This window comes from Populus euphratica, unplaced genomic scaffold (genome assembly GCF_000495115.2).
Source record: "Populus euphratica unplaced genomic scaffold, PopEup_1.0 scaffold35.1, whole genome shotgun sequence".
Classification (NCBI taxonomy): domain Eukaryota; kingdom Viridiplantae; phylum Streptophyta; class Magnoliopsida; order Malpighiales; family Salicaceae; genus Populus; species Populus euphratica.
In genome coordinates, this window is record NW_011499860.1 from 974,759 (window position 1) to 999,403 (window position 24,645).

At 34.1% G+C, this 24,645-nt stretch overlaps 2 protein-coding genes and 2 pseudogenes across 3 annotated transcripts; 1 reads left to right on the forward strand and 3 right to left on the reverse strand.

The window, feature by feature from the left end:
* Positions 1–1,066: 1,066 nt before the first annotated feature.
* Positions 1,067–6,319, forward strand: LOC105124505 (uncharacterized; annotated as a pseudogene).
* A 402-nt stretch (positions 6,320–6,721) lies between these two features.
* LOC105124677 (uncharacterized protein At4g08330, chloroplastic-like) lies at positions 6,722–10,359 on the reverse strand (annotated as a pseudogene).
* Positions 10,360–10,417: 58 nt separating this feature from the next.
* On the reverse strand, positions 10,418–15,566 carry KPL (kokopelli). 2 transcript variants are annotated; one of them, XM_011024543.1, is made up of 4 exons: positions 15,261–15,566; positions 13,767–13,880; positions 12,875–12,952; positions 10,418–12,545 (listed from the first exon to the last, which is right to left on the reverse strand). In XM_011024543.1, the coding sequence occupies exons 2-4, from the start codon at positions 13,860–13,862 to the stop codon at positions 10,488–10,490; spliced, it is 2,232 nt and encodes a 743-aa protein (XP_011022845.1). In that variant the 5' UTR covers positions 13,863–13,880; positions 15,261–15,566; the 3' UTR covers positions 10,418–10,487. The 2 variants fall into 2 exon arrangements, with proteins under 2 accessions (XP_011022845.1, XP_011022847.1); XM_011024545.1 differs by lacking the exons at positions 12,875–12,952; positions 13,767–13,880; positions 15,261–15,566 and adding an exon at positions 12,757–12,846.
* Positions 15,567–16,984: 1,418 nt separating this feature from the next.
* On the reverse strand, positions 16,985–24,255 carry LOC105124503 (CBS domain-containing protein CBSCBSPB3-like). The gene is made up of 14 exons (XM_011024542.1): positions 23,899–24,255; positions 23,603–23,771; positions 23,366–23,498; positions 22,628–22,798; positions 22,097–22,175; positions 21,875–21,988; positions 21,612–21,678; positions 20,535–20,640; positions 20,385–20,443; positions 19,461–19,567; positions 19,254–19,378; positions 18,864–18,946; positions 18,682–18,771; positions 16,985–17,630 (listed from the first exon to the last, which is right to left on the reverse strand). The coding sequence occupies exons 1-14, from the start codon at positions 24,069–24,071 to the stop codon at positions 17,454–17,456; spliced, it is 1,653 nt and encodes a 550-aa protein (XP_011022844.1). The 5' UTR covers positions 24,072–24,255; the 3' UTR covers positions 16,985–17,453.
* Between the last annotated feature and the right edge of the window lie 390 nt (positions 24,256–24,645).

Here is a 24,645-nt window from a genome sequence, read left to right on the forward strand (position 1 = left end):
CCAGTAACCTGTCATGATCCTCTAAATATTAAAAAAATCATAAATGGTTTGACTTAATCTTTCACTGATCAGCTTCTTATTGTAATTATTATCATTTCATCAATAATGTTTCGATTTAGACATTATAACATGGAGTGTGTCTATTATGTCAAATTATATATGTACTCAATACCATGGTTATTGATTCTCTGAATAAAATTTAAAACTATTTTTAAGTCTTATTCCATCTTGTGTAAAAATTTACAATCCATATTCCATATTATTTGAGGATCTTGTGTAAAAATTTACAATCCATATTATTTGAAAACAAGTGACATGTTTTCTCCAATTCATCTAGGATGATGAATCCTCTCTTGATTATTTAAATACCTTCATATATTTTATGTTATATTTAATATTTGCTCATTTGTTATTTTTTATTAGGACAACTTATAGTAGAATCAAAACATAATATTCTTTATATAAGATAATTTAGTGATTTCAAGTTTAAAAATTATTTACACAACTATGGTGTGAGTCTTTTCATAAACATATGTGATCTCTACATATAAAATTCTCATGCAAGTAAATTTAATGTATTTGTCATTTGATAGGCACTTATATATTAATTTTAAATATTTCTTACATTTTAGTTTATAAGAATAATTGTTTTCTTTCATAAAAAATGTATGAGTCCCAACAACTCTAATTAATATTTATTATTAATTAAGCATTGACCAGGAACATTTAAAAACAATTATTTGATGCAATAAAATTTTTATAATTATAAAATTCTTTTAATTTTTTTTACAATTTTTTTTCCTAAAAGCTTTATTTTTATTCTATATTCATTAATTAAATATTATATTTATTAATAAATTATTTAATAAATATTAAAAATAAATAATTTTTTATTAATAAATTAAATATATTTATATAAACAAAATCAAATTGCACATGACAAACCAATCGATGATATGCTATCCTTAACGTGAACACGTGCCATGATCAGAATGGTATCCTCAACATAAATATCTAGCCGGAATTTTCACCTGAAAAATGGACAGTTGAGTTTGAACCACGAAAGTCGTTTCATTAAACGACAAAGCTCCTCGAAAATCTAGTGGACACGGATTAACTGTCTTTTAAACTTGTCTTCAGAGAGTTCAAGTTCTCTTCTTCCCATTTTCTCTCTCTGTAATCAGAGTTTCCCACTCTCCATGATCAGTTGCAAAGCTTCAAGCTTCAATTTTGAAACCAGCCCATCTCACCAAATCACTTTAAAAAGATACCTACCAAGTTTACAAGCTAAGCACCCATCTCATAACAACACAGTAGTTTCATCTTCTTCATCTTCAATTGAGGGGCAGAAATGGAACACCAAAGGGAAGAGCAAAGATGCATTATGAAGTGAAAGTTATTTTTTGGCGGGAAAGAAGAATTAAGGCACAAATATTAGTCTATGCTGGCATTCAATCAGTCTGGAATGCCCTCACTGACTATGAGCGACTTGCTGATTTTATTCCAGATCTTGTTTGCTGGTAATGTTGAACATATAATATTGCCGTTAAACTTAGTTACTTTTCTTTGAGAGCAGGAATGAAATTGACCTGAATATTCCTGCTTTTGTTCCGGCATTGTTATTCAACATTGGTTTTTTGTATTTTTGGTTATTAAGGTTGAAAGAGTAGGATTTGAAATTGAGTCCTGCCCACTACTCCTGCAATGAAGGGGGAGTATTACCGGATTGAATGCACTTTTTTTTTTTTTAAATAGAGAGGGATTGGTATGATAAGAAAATTGTTGTTTTATATTGATTTTTTGCAGTTGGAGGATTCATTGTCCACATCCTGGGAGGTTATGGCTAGAGCAGAGAGGATTTCAAAGGGAACTCTATTGGCATATTGAAGCTCGTGTTGTCTTGGATCTCCTAGAATTTCCTCCTTCAGTAAGCCACCTTTCTTTGCCATTGTAGAACAATCCCCATTAGCTGTCACTTAACTAATCTTACTAGAAAATTAATCGTGCTGCTATTTTTGCTATCCAAGGCATAATTTGGAGTCTTATAACTTCTTTCTTGTATTTTCCATCATCTTTTTGAAGTTTAAATCAAAGAGTTGGTTTGGTGTGAATCAGTTATGCGTGCAATGATTTGATTGATTGTATTGTGAATTTTGTCCATCATGTCTCTCATCTACTCTTTGTTGTGACTGATATGGTATTTTAACCACTTGCTACTCCAATTATGTACTTCTTGCAAGATATGAAAAACTTTGCAATTGCTAAATAGTAGAAGATCTACCATTGCTACTGAGTGTCAAATCATGCATGATTCGATATGTGCAGATATTGAAGCTCAATTTTCTTGAAGTTTTTCACTCAATGTCATTACCTTCTTTCCTCAATCACATGAAATTTCTAAAGATGCCACTAGATTTTCATTGGATCTTAGGATAGTAATGCTCTTTTCTTTTGGTACATTATAGTATCAATGCTTCTCTTTTGCTTGTACAGAAAGGAACTCGTTGATTTTGTTGGTTGTTCAATGGCATAGTTAAACTGCGTGATGCAACTTCTACTTGCATTCCTTGGATTTTTCGTCATAACAATGATTGTTAAATCTATTTATCAATTATGCTTTTTTAGTTGTTCTCATCTGGTAATTTCAAATAATTTTCTCATTTGGTAATTTATATATGTGTAGTTGCTTTTCATTTCGAAGTTTTAGATAAATTTCTACATTTCAGGCACATATTCACCTCACTGCTTTTCCATGGTGATGGTGATATCCTGGTGTGTTGGCTCAAGAGTTAAACTGCATGGGTCTACCTTTTCTCTTATTTGACATGAACATCTGTGAAAGTTTAATCTTATTGTTTACTATTAATACTTTGTTCTCATCCATTGCATGTGTAAGTTTCATGTGAGATTTGTTGTCATAAATCATCTCTTTGGGTTCAGGCCAATAATCGTGAACTACACTTTTCAATGTTTGATGGGGATTTTAAGAAGTTCGAAGGCAAATGGTCTGTGAAATCTGGGACAAGGTAGATCGTCTTAAACAACGTAGAAACCTGGCATTGAACTTATTTTTGCAGCATTTCTCTTTATGTCATACATAGTGCCTGTTCTATATTTAGAAATGCTTTATTTAGTCATGCAAACCATCATTTTCTTCTTCTTCTTGCTTTTTTTTTCCAGTTGGGGTATGGTTGTTGGTTAAGGAGTACATTTCTTCAATCAGAAAGATTTGAAACCAAATGGTTGCAAGTTTGTTATAATTTCCTGATCATATTAAGCTAAATAAAAACAGGTAAATGACATTATATAAGATTCTCTTGAGCTGTGTATTTTTCTCAGAAGTTGTATTAGTTTCTGTTTGTTGTTGTTTTTAAAGATTAGTTTCTGGTTAATAATATGAAAATAAGTGTGGTTCAGTTGTGCTATTATGTAACTGGTGGGTAAATCACGAGGAAACAACATGGATAGAGAAACTGAATTGAGACTCTTTTTTGCATGCATGCTCTAAACCAAGAACTCTAAAAACCATTCTTTGTTTTCTTGGTTTGTTAAGGTAGAATTTTTTTTTTCTTATGGTAAAAGGTTGAGCTCATGTAAGAAGAATCCTGCGTTCAAGAATAACTAATAAATAAGTTGAGTAGGCATCATAAGGGTGCCACAGAAAGAGGAGAGGAAAGAAGCTTGTGCCTTTCTTAAAATTCATCCAGGGATCAGAGCTAAATTGAAATACAACTTCAGAAAACACAATTTCCCTTTGATGAATGTTCTTTAGTCCTGGGTACGTATTTTGTTATTTTTAATGTTTTACCTTATCTTAGACTGTAACTGTGCAGTGTCAGCCATTACATGAGAAATTTTGCTTTTTTCTGTTTTCCTCTCATGATCACCCTCTCTTTATTTGCAGACATGGAACAACCGCATTGTCATATGAAGTTAATGTGATGCCAAGATACAACTTTCCAGCTATTTTCCTGTAGAGGATAATTGTATCAGATCTTCCTGTAAATATTCAAGCCTTGGCATGCTTGGCAGAGAGAGATTTTGAGGGGGACCAGAAGGCAGGAATTACAAAAAGTGAGACGTCCATGACTGTACCCACCTCCCTTTCTGTATCTTTAGATGGTGCTTTTCGTGAGAAGGATAAACTGACAACTGGAGATTTAAAAGAGAGTTATCCCAGCTCAACCTTCAGTCCGATACCACCACCTTCAAATGATTTGAATAGTAACTGGGGAATGCTTGGAAAAGCTTGCTGATTGGAAAGGCGCTGCATGGTGGATGAAGTTCATCTGCGAAGATTTGATGGCCAATTGTAACTGATTTACTCTGGTTACTGTCACCTGGCTTTCCTTTTCCAGAGAGAGTCACTTTTGTTTTAGCATTTGCTGATAAAGTGATTTTGGGATGAAGGAAAATGGAGGGGTTCATTGCTGTGTTGTTGCTAGCATAACTGTAAAAGCTCCTGTTTGTGAAGTTTGGAATGTTTTGACTGCTTATGAGAGTCTTCCTGAGTATGAATTTTGTGCTTTCCTTATCAAGTACTTGTGCAATTGTTGAAAGATAGATTGAGCATCTGAAACTGCAAACATTTAGACTAGTAGGTTCTTTTGCTTGATCTTTTACTACCAAGCAAGACTTATTCCTTTCTGGTTAGGATTGGTGGTCATAAGTCATTAAAGGCTTTATTAGGGTTATCTTTTGCAATTTATCACTCCTGAATAAACAAGCACAAACTTTAATGACTAAAATATCACAAGTATCACAGCAGTGTAACTTATGACAATCACGTTTGATGCATTGACTGAACTCCATGGGAAATATGATAGAGGTTCTTGGCTAGGTAAGGTGTAAAGAAATGATGTGAAGGTATCTATTTGTGAGAGGAAGAAAAGGACTGGACTTGCTATGGGCATCGCAGATATTAAATTCATTACAGTAAATTTCGTTCTGTTACAAGTCTGTCTAAACCAATCAGGAGATCATGCTAATTTTATCTTGCTTGTAAAATTCGATAACCATATTCTCACCTTTTCTTTCCTTATTTACTCGTTTGTAGGTTTGTTCCAAACTTGGCCATTAGTAAGATTTTATCTCGAGAAAACAATAAAGTCCGCATTCTTCAGGTAATATCAGGATCTTTACTTGTCAGGACATCTCCTTTCCTGGATTAAACTAAAGTCTTTCTTTTCTCTCTGGCTAGTTAGGTTCGGCACATACATGGAGATGTATTAAACTTATGAAGTGTCAATCTCCCTATAATCCAATTTGATTAATAACAGGTATAATCATAATCCAATTTGATTAATAACAGGTATAAAGATAAGTAAAGGATGAGCAGCCTTGAGTTGGAATTAAGAGAGACATATGAAAATGAAAAATGAATGCATATGAAAATGAAAAATGAAGAGAGACATATGAAAATGAAAAATGAATGCATCCTCATGAGCTTGGTTACTTCTAGTGGAGTGAAACATTTAATAATCATTGACATGTTAGATAACTCTAAAAAATCCATTTTTTTAATTTGCAGAAGTACTCTGATACTTCTTACACACTGGTTATTTCATATAACACCCCTTTTTAGAGTTGCAATGCATTTTTTAACATATTCTGAGCCTTTGCATCCAATATAAAAGGTTATTATTTAAGTGGAACTTTGTTAGTTAAACCGTATTATTGTGAGCTTGTTGGTTTCTCTTAATGGCATTGTTTCTGCACTTGATGCTGCTCCTTTATCGCTGGTACCTTCCTGGATCGATTTGAAAGGATGCATGCAATGAAATGTTTGATGGGAATGTTTAAAAAATACCATAATTTGTTAAAAATTCTGGACAATCAATTAACCACAGGTTATCAAATTCGTAAACTTTGCACTTTCATTGTTGTATTGGTAGCCCTTTCGAATATCTCCTACCATTCCATAAAGTAACAATCAATGCTTTTGATTGTTAATGAATGTAAGATTTATGGCCATCATTTGACAGAGCAAAATTTTAATGCTCTACTTTTTTTTCCCTTTTTGCAGGAAGGATGCAAGGGTCTGTTGTATTTCGTACTTCATGCCCGTGTTGTTCTAGAATTATGTGAACATCTTGAACAGGAAATTATGTGAGCAGGTAGAAGGGGACTTTGATTCATTTCAAGGAAAGTGGATTCTAGAGCAATTATGAAGTCACCACACACTACTGAAATATAATGTGGAGTCCAAAATGCACAAAGATACATTCCTTTCAGAAGCTATTATGGAAGAGGTATTGAAATATACTTGATCCGGCTTTAGACATTGTAAAATGTATTTTGTCTCTCCCCATGGTTTTTTAAGATTTTGGATATAATTTCAACATATAAATCTCTGGGGTTCCATCTGGGCATGATAATGAGTGCGTATATATTTAAAGGCCTTCTTCTTATGGAACAAAGTATGTTTTGGCCCACCGAAGTAGACTTATGGGTTAGATTTGGAGCAAGTTTAGACTTCCTCATGAATTGAGCTGTCTCATTTTCTTGTCAGAACTTTAGGTGTAAATATTTCATTGTAAATGATTCATTTATGAAATAACAGCCACAGGTGCACAATTTCACAACTCTGATTGACTTATTTGGAGAATAAGTTTGTACTTAAGTTTAAGTTTGTATATAAATTTAAGTTCGTATAAATATAGAATCTTAGAGGAGAACTTTGTCTGTATACCAGTTATGAATCCGGGAATCGGGTCATAATAGCTTATGTATCTCAGGATACACAAAAATGGCTCATGAAATTTAAAGATTTGGACATTGATTGGTTGATGAATTATGCAATCCTCTATTCATCTCTCATTCTCTCTTTTAAAGCCTCTTTGCCAGAGAATTCCTTTGATAACCAGATATGCCAGTTTCTTTCCTTTAATGATTTTAGGGTAGAGAGGGGACAACTCAGTTTACTTCCTTGATCCCTGGAAACAATTGCATACTCTAGCAACGGAAAATGGGAGTAACAATGTCTAGGGTTTCTGAACAGTTAGACCAATATTTACGAAGAACGCAATCAGACTCTGTGACTGCTGAAACCTTTGTAGTTTTCTGTTCAAAACTTGTATTACATCACACAGGTATGCGTGAACTTTAAAGCAATAACAAAAATGCTTGATAAGCGACATGATTGCTACTAAACCCCAAATTCTAGAATTCACAAACTTTTCTTAAGACTCGCGAAATATTCAACATCCGATGGAGAGAGCCAGAATTACAGGAGTTCCCAATCAAAGCTTCATCGACGGCTGCAAGATTTCCATTCTTGTATTATTTCTGCGACTTCGCTTTCCATCACTCCTGTCCACTTCACATTGTTGATGATGTTCATCGAATTGACACATTTGAACCTCAAACAAATCATGCAGGATATTCTGATGCTTCAATAATGCAAGATGAATGTGACACTTCACCACTACTCTTTTTCAACATGTAAGCATGGATCAGATACTGCTCATGCTGAAGTCCTCGGTCGAAGCAGGTTGTAACGAACGTATCTTGATAGCATAAATTCTGGCACCAGATAACCCATCCCACATGGTTAAATCTGATGGACATTTACCCAATCTGAGAGAGGAGGAAGACTAGTTCTCTTTTTAAGCATTTCCAATATGATTTCCGCATTTGTAACAAAGAAGCTTGGTTCTTCGCTAGAACAAACCCCAGGAATGCATGGAAGTGAAGGAAGGTGCGCATCGAATTTCTTCAATTTGAGTGAACCTGGTTTCATCAATGCTGAAGAACGAAATAGTTCTTTTCTTTATGGATTTCTTATAAATAGCTCCAATAACTGGGGTGTTCCGGTTGCACGAGTTCAAGTTTAATTGATACCTACAAGAACCACAGCTGCAAAAGAAAATTAAACCATAAGAAAATGAGAGCAAGAAAAAAGAAAATAACAAGAAGCAGAAGCCAAATTAATTGGTGTTTTCTTTTTCTGGCAAGTTTAGTCTTAGAGTCATCAGCAAGCATTCAAATTCTTTTCCATGAAAGCAGGCTTTTTCTTTCTTTCTTGGAAAAAGAAAAGACTACTTCAAGCAAACATTTAAACCCAATCCAAGATTCCATCTTGAAAACGTTCTTGAACCAATTCAATAACAACAGCAGCAGCAGCGTTTTAAAGAACTTTTATGCAAGGGAATTGGTACTGGGTTGGTTCAGGATAAATTGCACAAAGACAAAAACATATAAACTTAAATATATATATATATATATATAAAAAAAACCAAAATCTCCAACCCCACAATGTAAACATCATAAGATTTTCAATCTTGATATAACTTAGAGTTTCTTGATGACTCAAACAAATTAGACACCAGTATCAATAATGGATTTTTTTTTTTTATCATCAGTCAAACAAAGTATAGGAATCCACAAGGTAAGTATAAATAAGAGCAAGAAAGAGAAAAATAAAGAGACCTGTAGTTAACGTGAGTGATACTGGGAGACAATGAAGAAGAAGAAGAAGAAGGGCACTGAAAATCTTGAATCTTAGACAAGTGTTTAATGCCCCTCTTCAATGCCGTCAAAGAAAGAGAGCGTGTCCAATTAAGACACAAGAAGAGCTTCAAATGCGGCTCATGTTTTTAAAATAGCTGGTGCCACGGTCACCTCTTCTTTAATGCAATGTCAACGGTAACTCAAAGGAGTGTGCTGTAACGGGGATCGTCTCCCGCTTGGATCTATTTGAAGTCCATTAGATATATTATGAAACAAGTGGGTTCAGAATCTAAATAATGTGATCAGTGAGTAATTTTTATAAAGACTTGAGTTCATATATTTAGATTAAAATACCGGGATTCTTAAATTTGGATCTATTACATTAAATGTTTAAAATAGTGATATGTTGTTGTGACGAAGAAACATGTATTTATGTATATTTTGAAATGATAAAAATTTATATTAAAGTTGTTTTCATATCCTTATTTTTCTAATTAAATATATTTTTGTTCATTTTATATTTATTTATTCTATTTTAGAGCACTAATCAAAAGCAATTTAAGCTAAAGAATAAAATTGGAATGTAAGAGAATGTTTGTTTTGATATTTGTGTTAGTAATGTTTAAGGTGAGGTTTTTTTTAAAAACAAAAATTTGGTCAAAATCTTATATGTTTGATAGTATAATTGAATTTGAGTATATTTATTAATTCAAGTATTAGAAATCGCAACTTTGAAGTAATTGGAAGCACAAAAAGTAAACTAAAATAAGGTTAAATCATAAGAATTCTAAAACTTTATTTTATTTCTAAAATAATAATCTCACTAAATCTATTTTCAGAAAGATTTACAATTTCTTTTATAGGTAAGAAAGATCAACATAGACTAGAATCCTAAAACATAAAATCTAAAATAAAACAATAAATTTAGAAAAATCTAGGAAAAATAACAAAATTGGTTCAGGGAGAATCTCTAAGTGATTCCCCTGTAAAATTAGATATCCGGAATCTCCTATAAACGTTTGAGCCCAATTCAATTAGTCAAATCTTATATTATGGCTTTTTTTAGTTATAGCCCTGGTCTAGTGCGATTATACTTTTTCTTTTTCATTTTTTTATATTTATATATATTTTACTTGTTCATAAAAATCTATTTTAGGTCATTAACATAGTTTGTTTATGGTAAGCCATTATCTGTGTGCTCAGATTCCATAATTTCTATGAGTTTGGTTACATCAATCTCCTTCAGACTAAATAATATATTAAAGTTATATTTTTTTTTATTTTTTGTGATCTTTTAAAATAAAAAAGGGTGGAAATAAAACTATTCGTTACTTAGTTAGCACCTTGCAATTTTATTAATAGTAATTTTGAGAAGCTTTTTAAAGGTCGACATGAGTTTCCATAACTTTTTTCAGAACTATTTTGAGTTGAATGAAGCAAGGAAAATATTGATGAAAACACTTGGCTACTGTCCATACACAGTTTGTAAAAATACATTAAAAAAATGTGTGCATTAAAAGTCATTTATCACTGCTAATTTCTCTCATGATTTTTATTCTATATGTTCTAGCTCTGTCTTTTTATTTGTTCTATTTTGTTTAATATGTTTGTAAGTATTTAGAGTATATATTAATGGGTAAATTATAAAAAAGAAATTCTGAGGCATCAAAGAATTAGCAAACCATTTAAAAATTTTAAAATTTTGTCAGATGCCTTTCATATTTGATTAAATATCACAAAAACCCTCCTATCTTGTATCTAAAATACTCTTAATATTTTTAAAATCATTCCATTTAAAATCAAGTACTTATTAGATTAAAAAAAAGGTTTTTTTTTTTGTAATAATATCTTCGAAGTTTTGATGTTTTATAATTATGATACCTCAGGAAAATCGTTGTAATTTATCATTTATTACTTATATGTTTTTACTAATTTTACATAATGACCTTCGAAATTGAGAATCCAAGAGATGCTTCATGTTTAAGAAAATTTTATACTATTGAGTTGAGTTTGTTTGTACATGTTGCTATGTAATCTTATTTCAGGGTTTTTAGCCGGGGTTTCTTCTTCTTTCTGGGAATTCCTAGTTTAACACGCCCTCTGTTGGGCAGCTTTACTCCTCGTCGATGGCTCTGAAACATTTTCCACCAATGCTTATTGTCATGGCCATTTTGGACTCGTCCTAAATGGCGTCCGATCCCGCCTTTGGAAGGCTTTGATTTCTTTGAATGTTTAGAATGCTTCATCAACCCTTTAACCAATTCATGAAAATGTCCAGCCTTATGCTTCTTGTTACTTACCACTACAGATTTTCCGAACTTCTCAACTGCTTTTTTCTGATATGCCTTATCATTATGCTTCAACTCTTTGTTTTGAAACATCTTGTGCAAGTTCTTCCACATGGATTTGGTGGGGGCCTTCTCACCATCATTGTCATCATGATGATGGTGGTGGTGGTGATGGTGTTGGTGGTGGAAAATGAGTCCCAGCTTGTTTTTTAGCCCCCTAAGTCGTCCGGTTGCTTTCTTCTTATGGCTTGGTGATCTGTACCTCGTACTTGGTCCCTTTACTCTAGGTGGGGGATCCCCACGCTCATAGTAATCTTCAGGGTCCTCATCGCTGCCTCTGCTGCTGCCTGTTGTCTGCTGCTGACTTGTCCAGCTGTAGGAAGAGTGAGGACTAGAGCTGGAGCTGGCTGTCTCGTATGACTTTATTGCTGAGCGAGAGTTAGAGCTTGAGCTGGCTGTGGCATCTGACAATTCTGGTGAGTGGGGGTTAGAGCTAGAGCTAGCTCTCTCATCTGACAAGTCCGGCAAGCGACCGTTTGAACTTGAGCTGGTTGTCTCATCTAACTCTTCTTGTGAGTCAACATAAGATCTCTTTGGGGTGATTCTGTTGCGAAAATCATCATAATCTAGCAGTGTTGGCCTTATAAATGTCTGACGAAGCAGGTTTCTTTTGTGAGATGGCACCATTGACCCTGCAGAAGGAGGTATTGATGGTACAGATGGCGTGGATTTTTTCTCCAGCCGAGCCAATGGATTCCGCAATGGAGTGTCTTGCCGAACATTCATACTATGCATCGAGGACTTCTTGACCACATCACCCTGACTCGGGGGAACCTGTAACCCACTAACATACTGACATGTTTGATAGTTCTTCTGACTCGATGCTCGATTGAGTGACTCAATTCTCTCAACAATTCCCCTCACATTCTGTCTCTCTGCACGGTTTGTTTCTCCCATTGCAACTGAACCATCTCCATTTTGTCTCCTAGCACAGCTCATGTCACCCACTGCAGCTGCACCATCTCTTTGTATCGACTGCATTTCAGTTCTTGTCGATTTATCCGCCATGGACAAATTGTGGACAAAAGCTGCACTGTTAGCTTTAAGTGAATCTGCATTTTCACCATAAAGCTGCAATGATGGGGAGGGCATTCCAGATTCACTAAGTTTCGTTGCATTTGCAACTTCTTTAAAGAAATTACTTTCTGAATCCTCTCGATGCTTATCAATTTTACCAGATAAAATTTCAGGTCCTAGTTTAACAGACTTAGAACCCAATGAACTTGAGGCCCAAGAAACGGAACTTGTCACACTTGGTTGACATTGAATTTCAGAATTTCTTTTGCGTCTTGGCTCTTCACTGAAAGTCACTGCTGATTTGAGACCCTTCAGTTTTAGCTCATGCGATCCTTTTGGATTCCCATTAATCCAACAAGCCTCATCACGGTGCTGATCTCTTTGATCACCATCTTTGTTTAAATTCTTGTCTGAGTTCCGCTGCTTCATGCTGCTTTGCTTACAAACCCGACAGAATTTTTTTCTACCTTCAGGTTTTTTTAATAAGACACTGAATTTGGAATGCTCTGACCCTGAATCCTGAGCTGTTGGCTTAATAAGTGATTGCTCATTTTTCCATGCGCTGTTTACACGTAAATTTGTCTTAGCATTTGAACTCTGAATGGTACTTGGAGAAGCATTCTCTGCATCGGGTGAAACAGGAGGTTCTAAATATGGCATGGTCTTGGGCTGCACTGATTGAGAGGAGTAGGGTGTGTTAGACACACCTAATTGTGCTGCCACTATGATCTGTGATTTCAAAACATCAAACAAAGTCAGATGGCAACTATTGGAATTACTTGGATGTTATTTTTCCATACCAAATTTGCAACGGGGAGCACTCAAACTCAACTAGCTAAGGTTTCATTTTGTAACTGTTGTGGTTACATGTCAGAAACTAAACTTGCTGCAAGTAACTTCAATCCATATATGCATGGAGTTCCATTTTACCTTTATTTACCTTAATAAGCAACTCTTAACATTTCATGTAGCCTTGAAAAGCATAATTGATGCCCAATTTACTGTATCACCAAAGCTGTAATTCATTTGACAGAAAGCACAAAATTGACAAAATCTACCTTTGAATAAGCCAATAAAGCCTTCTCTGTAGCAGTATCTAGCAGATTCTTCAAAAGCACTCGTGCTCTCTCATCCAACTGTTCAAAAGCAGACATTAGTAAAACACAAGCTAATATTTATCATTTCCTTCATTCTCTTTGCCAACCGTTCGAAAGAAATATCAGAGTAAATACTGACAATGCAACCACTAGAGAGAAAAGTGAAGCACCTCATGAAAAACAAGTTACATAGAGTATGAGGGACATGAGAAAAGGCAGCAGTGCCATAAGTCTTGATTGGCATCCAAGAATAGCTTAAATAGAATTTCACAATACTATTCAACTAATCAATCGCAGAGCTGCAGAGAATCTAGTCGCTTCAAATGCAAACTCTTTTCTATACATTCTAAATACCAAAGTGATTAGCTTAATCGCAGAGTTTATAGTTGCTAAGTACAAACTTAAGGGGACCATCCCTAATTTGATTTCTTCCTTTCTACGCATTCTCTAAAGAATTTGTACATTTAACTCTTGGAATCTAGGTAAAGGACAACCATATATTTTAAGACAATGGCAATGGAATCCACAATCAACTTGCAGTTTTTCACAACAGGGCATATCACGATCAATCCCTTGCTAATCCCTTTGTACAGTTGATTCCTATGATGGAAGTTGCTCTAGTTAATTAATTAAATGTCAATGGTAGCGTACCTAATATTATTTTTAAAGTATTTATTACATATCCAATGTTGTGTTTAATTTGTTTTCATGTATCTTCACGCAGTGCCCTTGTATGCAAGAGAGTGTGGTTCAGCGTGCATCAACAAATGCTCTAGAAAACCGAGACTGGAACTTGAGGTCCTGAACAATAGCAGAGATGAAAACTCAGTAACGTTGTTCAGAGAAAACTTACAAAGCCTGCCATTTGCATACCATCTGGACTACCTTGGAGGAGTCCATATAATTTTCTCAAGGAACAGATATCAGAATGCACATCTTCGAGTTCCATCCTGTTAACATTAACAGTCTGCAAAAGCAGCATTAGAACAAAATTCAACATCTAGTACTTGCCAGGAAAAAAAGGAAAGAAAAGAAAAGAAAAACTTTGACATGCTTATAAACTTCCCATAAGTTCTTCTCCCAGAAAGACGATTGAAGAGAGTTTGATTTTAGAGTGAGAGAGTTTGCTACTTTGTGTAACTGTCACATCGGCAGGTCATAGATTTTATTTTATGGGCTAGGAAGTTGTCAAAACTTAAGATTTTCTCCTCAGAATTAATTAGAAATTGAATGTTCCAACAAAACAAACATGCGAAACCCAAACAGTGTCGCAGAAGTAACAATTGTGCTGGCGAGGCTAGTCAAATGCTAGCTCCAACATGATGAGAAGGATTATGTTCCTTACAAGCAAAAACTGGATTAAGATCAACGGCATTCCTTTATCCATCAGGTTATCTACATGGCATGACAGAAAAGCACAAACATATATACTGATACTCAAACACAAGCTAAACGATGACTACCATTTACTGTAATCCTCTCTTAAATTTGAAACTATCCCTAGAAGAAAAGGAATTCCCTAACATAATGAATTCAAAAGCTAACTTCTATGTCTAAGGTAAAGAAGCATAGGTGCTCCTGTCTTAAGAGGGTAATTAGTCTTAGAACTACCCTAAATATAAGATTATTCTCACAGAAAAATTGTCAATCGGCATCAGGGTCACATCGACTATCCATACAAGGTAAAAAATAATGAATACATTTGAACCAACTTATTTTTAAACACATTTGAACTGCCAACTTCCAGGATACTCCAATTGTTGAGAGTAATTTTTACCAACAAGCAATTCGATATCATCTATTAAAAATGAAATGGATAAAGTAGTGCCTAGCCTGATTGATACCTACAAATGATCCTAAAATTCTTGATTCTCCAGCGAGTATAAAGGGTTCAAATCCTTGCAAAATACCATTAATTATCTTCACATATTAAAAATACCAACAATTGGTTCCTTGAATGATTATATTAGATTAGATGCACATACATGATGCAAAGAAATTTCCCTTTAATTATCTAAAAGCAAAAAATAAAACAAGGGCAGTGATAATAACATTAACAAACACCGCCATCAATTCCAAGCAAGAAACCATGAGAGAATCAAAGTAAAAAAAAAAAAAAGACACAGTGTTCATATATTCATCGAAGAAACCAAATAACATCATAATAAGTAGATTTCAAGAAAACGGGAATGTGTAGACACCAGCATTATTGGATTCTGGTAATCAATGTATGCACCACAAAAAAAAAAAAATCCCCTACAGAATGCATATGCATTTGTTACTGTGATTACAACTCTGACATGCAAACAATGAAGTAAAAAGAGGGAGGAGGAAGAAGAGGGCTTACATTTAAGAGCAGGGAAGGGAGTAGTACTTTGGCTTTGAATGGTTTCGCTCTTTCCTCTGCTTCTTTCCTTTTGTTTGGGAATTTTCAGTGTTGTTGGCGGTTACTTGGACTTGTCTGGTTTGATTCTCTTAACGTCTTTTCGTTTTTTTTTTTTTTTCCTTTTCTTTTCCTCGATGCCATTTTATCAGCAAAACAAGAGCAAATTATTATTTAATCCTTGGGTTTTTAGTGAAATGATTCGTTAGTTTCTCTGATTTTAAAAGTAGCATCTCATATTTATTTCTTTATATTCTTTTGTAACTTATTTCATAGTAGTATTTAAATCAATTTCTTTTTAAAAATTAAAAAAAATCAGATATTTAATATATTTAAAAATATATATATAAATTATGTAAAGTTTAAAAATATATATATATATATATAAATTATGTAAAGATTGATCAGATATAATCCGTTTAACTTAGCAAATCCAAAAGTAATCAAGACAAAAGAATTTCAAAACGATATTTTTATTTAAATATTGAGATAATATATTGAATCAATTTAGATTAACGTATAAAATTTATAAACTAGATCATGAGATCATGATAATTTTATAATAAACAAATCAAAAAATATATTGAAACCAAATTCTCAATTAATGAAGAATGAAATTAATAAAAAAAATCAATTAGAAGGAGGGAAAAAAATCCAAATTAATCTATAATAACTTGTCAAACCTAGATTATGAAATCGAAATAACTAAATGTACAACAAATTAAAACAAAATGAAACTCAGTTCTTAATCAATCCAATATTAAAAAATAAAATTTGAAAAAAATAATTACAAATATGATAGAAAAATATCCAAGTTAATTCAGTTTAACTCATCAAACCCTTGACTTTGAATATAAAACTAAGATAATCTCTTAGAAAGCAAATTAAAATAAATTATAAAGTTTAATTATCAATCAACCTAAACCTAAATGGCGAGAAATAAAATTGAATTACAAAAAAAATACCTAAAAAACTCAAATCAACTGAATTAACCTGTGAAACTCATGAATCAAGTTACAAAACAATAATAATCTTATAGAAAATATAATTATCAATCAACCTAAACCTAAATGGTGAGGAATAAAATTGAATTACAAAAAAAATGATCTAAAAAACCTAAATCAATCGAATTAACTTGTGAAACTCATGAATTAGGTTACAAAACAGTAATAACCTTATAAAAAACAAACTAGAATAAATTATGAAGTTAAATCCCTAATAAATCTAATATTAAATGATAAAGTTTAAAAAAAATTATAAAAACAAAAACTAAACTAAAACTAAAAACTAAAGATATTGTTTCAATTGTGAGAAGGGGAATAGTGATTTCCCCTCCTCGGTTAGTTCTTGCTAATGTCAAGTGTCATTTATAAAGTGTGAAGCAGTCACCAATTTATAAAACCGAAGAAAAAAAGAACTACAAGGGGCGGGTTTTGGGGAAAGAGAGGAAGGGAAATTATTAATACCAATACTAATATCAACACTAGCCGTTCTCAAAATTTAAAAACTAATATCAATAAAATCTATCCTTATCAAAAGTAAAAACACTACCGATATAATCAACACTTCCTAAAGCTTAATTAATTATTCCTAAAATTAAAAAACTAAAGATTTATTAATATCAACGGAGATATAATTATTTGTTCCTGAAATTAAAAACTAATGATATTTACCCAAACAAGAAGTTATATTAACCCTTTCTAAGTTAACTTCGCAACTGTTGCAGCAGCAACGAATAACGAGAAAATTTCCTCTCTTTTTTCCTTTTTTTTTTTTTTTGTTAGGTAACAGGAACTTGATAAAACAATGTTTGTGGGTAGCAAAAATAAATAGTGACATCGTGCCTCCAACTCCATACAAGATCTAGCTTTTAGCAGTAGAGGTTCCCGTGCAAAAATTGCAGTAAACTTTGCATTTTCATCGGGATAGAACGATATTTATATACCTACCCAATCATCACGTTAGTGCTTCGGTGCACCCAGAATTTTTAGTTAATGGGCAAGACAACAGCTACACCTCTTTCTGATGGAACAATTTGGCTTAACCTTCAATTTTCCTTCAAGCTCTGGCCAACAAATATCTTCAAATGTTGGTAGAACCCCCAGTGAATCAACTTCAAAATCTCAAGTGTGTTCTTCATTTGGACACAACAAAATTTCACATTTTTGAGCGCTTCAAATAAGTAACAACAGCAATGCCCGCTAAAACGACACCAGCTACAAAGATACCAGAGCGGAGAGACACCAATCCAATTCTCTGGGTGGCAGTTTTGGTATCCAATGGTGATGTTGTTTGATTGCTTGGATCATAATAGTCAAGATGCAACCTTAAAACCTGAGATGGAAAGAGATATAGTACACACCAAATTACAAATTAAGAATATATCATGTAAGCATATCATACAATTTCAAATAGAAAAATAGAAAAATAACGTTAACATTAGTGGCATCACCTACATAATAGCGGATAACAAGACACATCTTCAATATTTTTCTAATAAATAGGATTTTCAAAATCATCGAAGCATATCATGATAAGTGTTAATGAACATCCTACCATCTTAAATCATATAGATTCATCAAAGTCCAAACTCCAACCATACAGACTCAGCGCGCACATGAATCCTTTCCCAGATGTCATTTAAAACCTATTCCATGATCCTATACCTTTTAAAAGCTTCATATTGTAAATTTGTAGCAGCATATCAAACACGGGTTGTCTGTTACAATTACACCACCCATCACAATATGTTGAATAAATGACAGAAGGACTACTATGTTATAAACAAAATGCATTAAAATGTTATCAAACATTAGGATTCCCATGACATCGCTCATATTTATAGAAGAGGAGCTCTTGTACTTGGCAATAAACAGTTGAATAAAAAAAATTATTTTCGTAGTGTCAAACATGAATGCATACAAGATATCCATAGTTGTCAGATGTACACATTAAACAAACTTTTTTTTTACTAACAAAGCTCAACATTTTTTTTCTTTTCAATCTACAGTTATGGAGGTTAGCAGTGGAAAAGGGAAAGAGGGAAGAGCAAGACATAAGATATCGTGAATGGAAATGCTATAGACGGATCTAAAATCTCTCAATGTTGAGGTAAATTTGATTTATGATCAAGAAGAATGGCGTAGAAGGATCCATATAGGCAACCCAACCAGTACGGGATTGAGGATTTTGTTTTTGTTGTTGTTTGTTTGCTTGCTTGCTTGCTTGTTGTCGTAATCTACAACATAATGGGTGTTTGGCACCGCAGCAGCAGTGAAAAAAACACCTGGACACAGAGCTTTGCTACTTCTAAAAAAAATTCTCAAATGTATTATTCAACTAAAATCTATACACAGATCCACATAAAATAATATCAAAGTATTACCTTCAGTCCCACTGATCTAGCATGGCTGACAGCACCAATGAGGTCACCATCAGTTGCAAGCAAAACTTTATCACCGTCATCGTCTTCATACTGTAAAAAAGAAATTGAAATATGCTAAATAAGTCACGAAGATATTAATAGAGAACATAAATTAAATTTGTATAATTAGAAGTCCATCTTACCAAAAGTTGGGGTCGAACTTGCTCATTTTCAGCACCAATCCTTTGCAAGACAGTGGAAAGAAGCTCATCTAAATTCTCAGTGCCTGAAAAAAAGTGAAGGCAATATAAAACTTTACTTTTGGGTTTGAATGGATAACTTTTACAATATATATTCATACAAAAAAAAAATGGACCTGTTGTTTTAACCCTTCTATAATAAAATTAAAAAAAAAGGTAGTAAGTTGCTTCCTTTTTTTATTATTTTGCTTTAAGCTTCTGTCCACAATTTCTTAGTATATATCAAAGAATCATTCCACACTATGCCTATAGTTTGTGTACAATGGTAAAATACAAATTTTATTTTGTTCCGAAACAAGGCACTCTCAAAAACAGTCATCAATCACCACTTACAGCAATTGAGTCGATGTATGCGGCCCTTTAGATCCTCAAATTTGAAAGCAAATGAATTTCCAAGACCAAGTGATGGGTACCTTCCAAGTTCTGCCCCGTCTGATGCCATTAGTGCAGATATTTCACTGAAATCAACACCCTATAGGTTTAGTTACAGAACCAACTAAGTAACAAGGTAAAGTCTAAGTATGACAGCATTAGGAAGACCTTTGGGTGTCATAATCATCTGCTGGTTCTAAAGCAAGAGCAGAATCCCAGAACTTTTGCATCATTGTGCTGGCTGCATCATTAACAGCTCCAGAGCTATTTTCAACCTTGTAAAGTTTCAAATTGGCCAGTTAAGCGTTTGACAGAATGAAAATATAATATAACATAAGAAAAATGGCAGTAAGACTAATTTGTGCTTCAGTAGCATCTCTAAATAAGCAAATTTATCTTATTTATACAATTCATTTAGCAGTTATAACATGAAAATGGCTTTATCCAGTAAACAATTTCATTTTGAGCAATACAAGCAGCATGTGTTGGCATTGGTTCGACCCAGGATATGTTAGGGATTACAGTGGTGCAGTCCCCAACACCATCAAAAACACTTGCAGATGTTCAACCATCCAGTGCCAAGTGAAATGAACCAAAAATTAGGGACTGATGAAGGTTCAAGTATAGAAATGCAAGAGCTTCTTGCTAGAATGTCCATAAGATTAAAAATGCATATGAAGGAGAAGAATCGGTAAGTGGCTGTATTAATGTTAACGCACTTCACCATGTCACGGCTGTAACCATAAGCTTAATAAACAAACAATCAAGATGCTTGACAAAGAGCCAAGCTATACAACAAAACAGTGGCATGGTCACTAAGACATGGTTGTCAACTAAATTCCATAGCCTAGTGCTCGAGAGCTGGTAAAATGCTTTTTCACAAACTCAAGTCTCTACTGAACCAGTAATTCAGTTGGAAACAAAGAAAAGGCACAGAAAAAGCATCTCATGGACCAAAAATTTGTTTTATCTATGGCTGACAAATATTTCTACCAGGTATAAATTTTGAACATGTCTTAAAATCTCAAAGATGCTCCATCCCCACTGAAAATACATACGATTACTAGAAGCTGTATAAGAAATGAAGGTTACCATGGAAATTGCTGCATGAGTTATCTGCAGAACATCTACACATGCAGCAGCAGACCCATCTGCACAAAAGATGTTAATTAGATAACTTGTTAAAAAAAGAAAGAAAGAAAGAAAGAAACAGTTATAAGAATTGAAGTGAGTTACACTCACCTTTATCCAAGACAGGAAGATGTAAGAACTTCCCATCATGCATTACATGTAATGCATCGAGGACAGTTGTTTCCAATGTCACACATTCAGGGTTTGGTGTCATTACCTGAAGCATTAATAAAAATATCAGTAAGATAATGTAAGGTATCACCACTCTCAAATCAATGCAAGCTCTTATTACCACATCAAAGAAACACCAAATGATTTATTATGAAATATAGGATAGTGCATTCAACATGAAACGTAGGATTGGGCATTCAATATAAGGCAAATGTTGAGCCAAAAATGAAAATGAAAGCCCCCCCGCAAAGAAAGGGAAGAAGGGAAGGAATCTAGCTAAAAAGCTGAAGAAAAGAGAATGGCCACAGTATCTGTGTCACCTGATTAAGAGAGAAAGGGAAAACATGCAGAAGAAAAAAAATATCAATGAGTAATATATGTAAGCAACATTATAGATATCTTCAAATATAGCAATATAATATCAATTGTTAACAGCGCAGAAGAAGTCAGTCACTAATGCAACCTTAGTAAAGCAAAAGAAGCAACAGAAAACCATTACCTGTCCACAGACAAACTAAAACCTAAATGATGACAAGGGATGACAACAAAAAGCAATTATGAACAACCAGCTACTTCTCATAGACAAAACTATACAGGTGAGCCAATAATTTGATCTCCGATCAGTATCAAGGAGATCTCCTCACTTCATGCATCATAAATCATGCATAAGAAATCAGTATCAGGGATTCCTCATAAATAACACTAACCCTTACAATGCTTGCTTTCATACCAGGGACAAGATGAAACATAAGGCAAAGCTGAACTAGCTACCATCTTTATAAAATGTTAAAAGGGTCAGAACATTCTACACTGCCAAGTAGGTTGAGAAATAGTAAATGAATCATCACCCACGCATTGTTCTTTTACTCATCCATGACAATGATGGCAAATAGCAGGATTACAGCTTAAATGATGTAGCAAACTTAACCTTCTAGGCTCTAGCGCAACTTAAGAGTTAAAATCATACAGCAAAGTGCCGGATAAGAAATAAAAATATATATGGCTCTTGCAACAAACCTTTTCCACAAGAGTCAACTCAGGAGAAAGGTTCTGTGCCACAACTCGCATGAGAATATCCTTTGAACTGCAGCAGAGAAGCATAGAAACTGAGAACAAACATGATAGACATAAAAAGAAAGAAAGAAAGAAAGAAAGAACAGAAAAGAGAAGAGAAGAGAAGGAAAAAGAAATGCTGGATCTCTTTCTAAAGACATCAAGTGCAACAAAATATTCTAAGAAAGAGTTGTAATATGAAAAAGTCTGGCAAGAAAGAGAAGTACGTGAGTATCCCCTGAATTTTGTTCCCAGTCACAACAATAGCTGAATTAACCCGCAACTCCCGCATTTTTTTTGCTGCAACATAGACAGGATCTGATGGTGAAGCAACTGCAGCCCTGGAAGTATGTAAAGCTACAAGAATCGGTAACACAAGCATAACACTACAATATCTTTAAACAAAAGATGTACTCAGAGCAAGAAAAGTTTTAAGATAAAAAAGTTACTTTGTTTGTTCACCAATAATTGTTGACAAGGAGGGCTTGAACATTCGCTCCCTCAGAGTTTCTATGAATGCATGTGGAGCTGAAATGGAAGATGAAATAAAGTGGAAACAGTAAGAAAATATAAATTTAAAAAATAAATAAATAATTGTAAATCTTTAAGAAAGAAACAACATTGTAGTACAGGCATTTCCAGCAGAAGAAAGATGGTTTATCTGTAACAAATATCTATTTTTTGTACATTCATTCATTACTATTATTTTTTACATGTGTGTTTGTTTCCTTGGGAAGAAAATTTAAACTTTTACTAATTAAAGAACAATTTTAAATGCACAGTGGTAAATGGAGGTCAAATTGATTTTTTTTTTCTTGCTTCCATGAAGCTTAATTTGATGTGCATTACATTGAGCACATCGCAAGAACAGTGAAAGCAATCAGAATTGTATACAGTAAAAATCAAAAGCAAACAAGCAGTTCCATATCTTGTTGCTAATGGTAATGATAAGAACAACAGTAAAAGTAGCAACAACTGACCAGTAAAATTGTTTCCCCATTGACGTTCCACGCCTTCAACAGCAGCAGTGATGGCACTCCCCTGCTCAGCAGCCTTCTCCATTCTAGATATAGCATCATAAAGGCACCTTGTTATATCCAGCAATGCAATAACTTCACCATTCTCCACTACAGGGAGGTGCCTGAACTTGCCTGTTGACCAAAACACAACTAAGTTACAAAACCACTTCCAGTTCAGCAAAAATCTATAATGCAAACATAAGATTCTAAATGACAAGTTCAACTGATAAACAGAGAAATCTCAGTAGCAATACAAAACCTTGTAAATTATCCCATAAAAGGAATCCCATGAACTAAATTCTTAGAATTCACATTTTAGCTTTGGCCCTCTCTCCAATCCTTCTCCACCTATGAAATTCAGCCGCTTCCCCCTCTGGTAAAACTATAATGATGAAAACGCTTTCTTCTTCATTTAACAAGTCCTAACACCAATGTAACAAGATTCATACACATCGATTTCAGGTAAATCCATTTTCCTGAATTGTTTCACGCACAACCTAATAGAAACAAAAACAAATGACATATGATAACAGTACACTCTTTACCACCATCAAAAGTTTTACATTTCAGTAGCCATTTTAAAGCCCTATATTCACCCTCCCAAAACCCCACCTCAGCAAGTTGTGGCCTTTTAATAAAGTTCATCAGTCAAATCATTCAAACACGGAACTACAACAAGAACTAAAAAGAGAAGCTAACCCTGCACCATCTTCTGAAGCGCTTCAATGGCTAAAGAATCCGAGTTAACAAAAATAGGATTCCTTGTCATTATCTTTGATACTATTGTTTGCTCTGGCCTCAATCCCTCCGCTATTACTCTCGCTGAAATGTCCTATCCACAACAACAAAATTGAAACAGCAAACAAATCAAAACACTATCCCACACAAATAACGTAGAAAAAACAACAGAACACAACAATATAAGCAAAAACGAACCTTGTCAGTAACAATCCCAGAGAGCAAAGCATTAGCATCAGTCAATAAAGCAGCATTGACACGACGAGCTGCCATTCTTCTACAAGCATCAGACACTGTGGTTCCCTCTGGAATCGTTAGTGCTTTCGATAACCTCAATTTCTTCACTGTCCTTTCCCCTCCCACAGGCCTCCACAAAAAAAAAAAAAAAATATTCCACTTAACAATTAAATTACCATTTCCACACATAATTGACCAAATAAAAAAATTGACGAAAATAAAATAGTAAAACACAATAATTTAATTATAAGACATACGATGGAGCGTCGGGAGAGGAGGGCTTGGAGGTGTTTCCACCATGGGAGGAGGTGCCGCCGTTCTCTGACGGAGTCGGCGCCATCGAGGACGATGACTTTCTGGCCGTGGTTGAGCCTCGTTTATGGGTGAGACTGGTCCTCTTCGGAGGAGGAAGACCCATTTGACCGCTCATCTTCCAATTAGGGTTTTGACTAAATTGATTAATTGGTGACAGGAAAATTCAAAAACAAAATCTACGAGGGAGAGGGGGAGAGTTTAGGGTTGTGGCCCTCTCTCCCTCTTCGTCTGGAATTTGATTTGGGTGAGCATGAAGACACAACGACAGAACACGAGAAGATAAGAAGAGTCGAAAACTTACTTTTCCCACCTCAGGTGAGTCTTTAGGAGATAAGGTTTACTTTACCCCCTATATCTTTACAGTAACGTCAATTCCAATCCTGTGTTTCCTTTTGTTTTTCAATTTTTCTCATGACTGTGAAATTGTGAGGCAATCAAATTAATTGATCATTTATCGTCCAAAAAAAAGAAAAATAATATTATTTTTATATATAAAATTGATGAAAAGTATCTGTAGTCATCAATCAATTGACATGACTCGGTCAAAATTTACTCAATTAAGGATATAATTGGAAAGAAATAAAAAACATGGGTGAAGTTGATTCATTATACAAATACAGGGGGCAAACAAAATGTTATCTGAGATTTCGAGAGGGTGGTGCTGTGAAACGAATGGTAGCCCTTTACTC

Bases quoted from the DNA above. Each gene is read 5' to 3' on its own strand.
- KPL (XM_011024543.1), bottom strand. From the start codon at position 13,862: ATGGAACTCGAAGATGTGCATTCTGATATCTGTTCCTTGAGAAAATTA. The intron at 12,953-13,766 runs GTAAGTTTTCTC...GCTTTTGAACAG, and splicing joins GTATGCAAATGGCAGGCTTT to TTGGATGAGAGAGCACGAGT. The intron at 12,546-12,874 runs GTAGATTTTGTC...TTGAAATCACAG, and splicing joins CTTTATTGGCTTATTCAAAG to ATCATAGTGGCAGCACAATT.
- LOC105124503 (XM_011024542.1), bottom strand. From the start codon at position 24,071: ATGAGCGGTCAAATGGGTCTTCCTCCTCCGAAGAGGACCAGTCTCACC. The intron at 20,444-20,534 runs GTGAGTGTAACT...TCTTTTGTGCAG, and splicing joins TCTTCCTGTCTTGGATAAAG to ATGGGTCTGCTGCTGCATGT. The intron at 19,379-19,460 runs GTCTTCCTAATG...TGTTGATTTCAG, and splicing joins GATGATTATGACACCCAAAG to TGAAATATCTGCACTAATGG.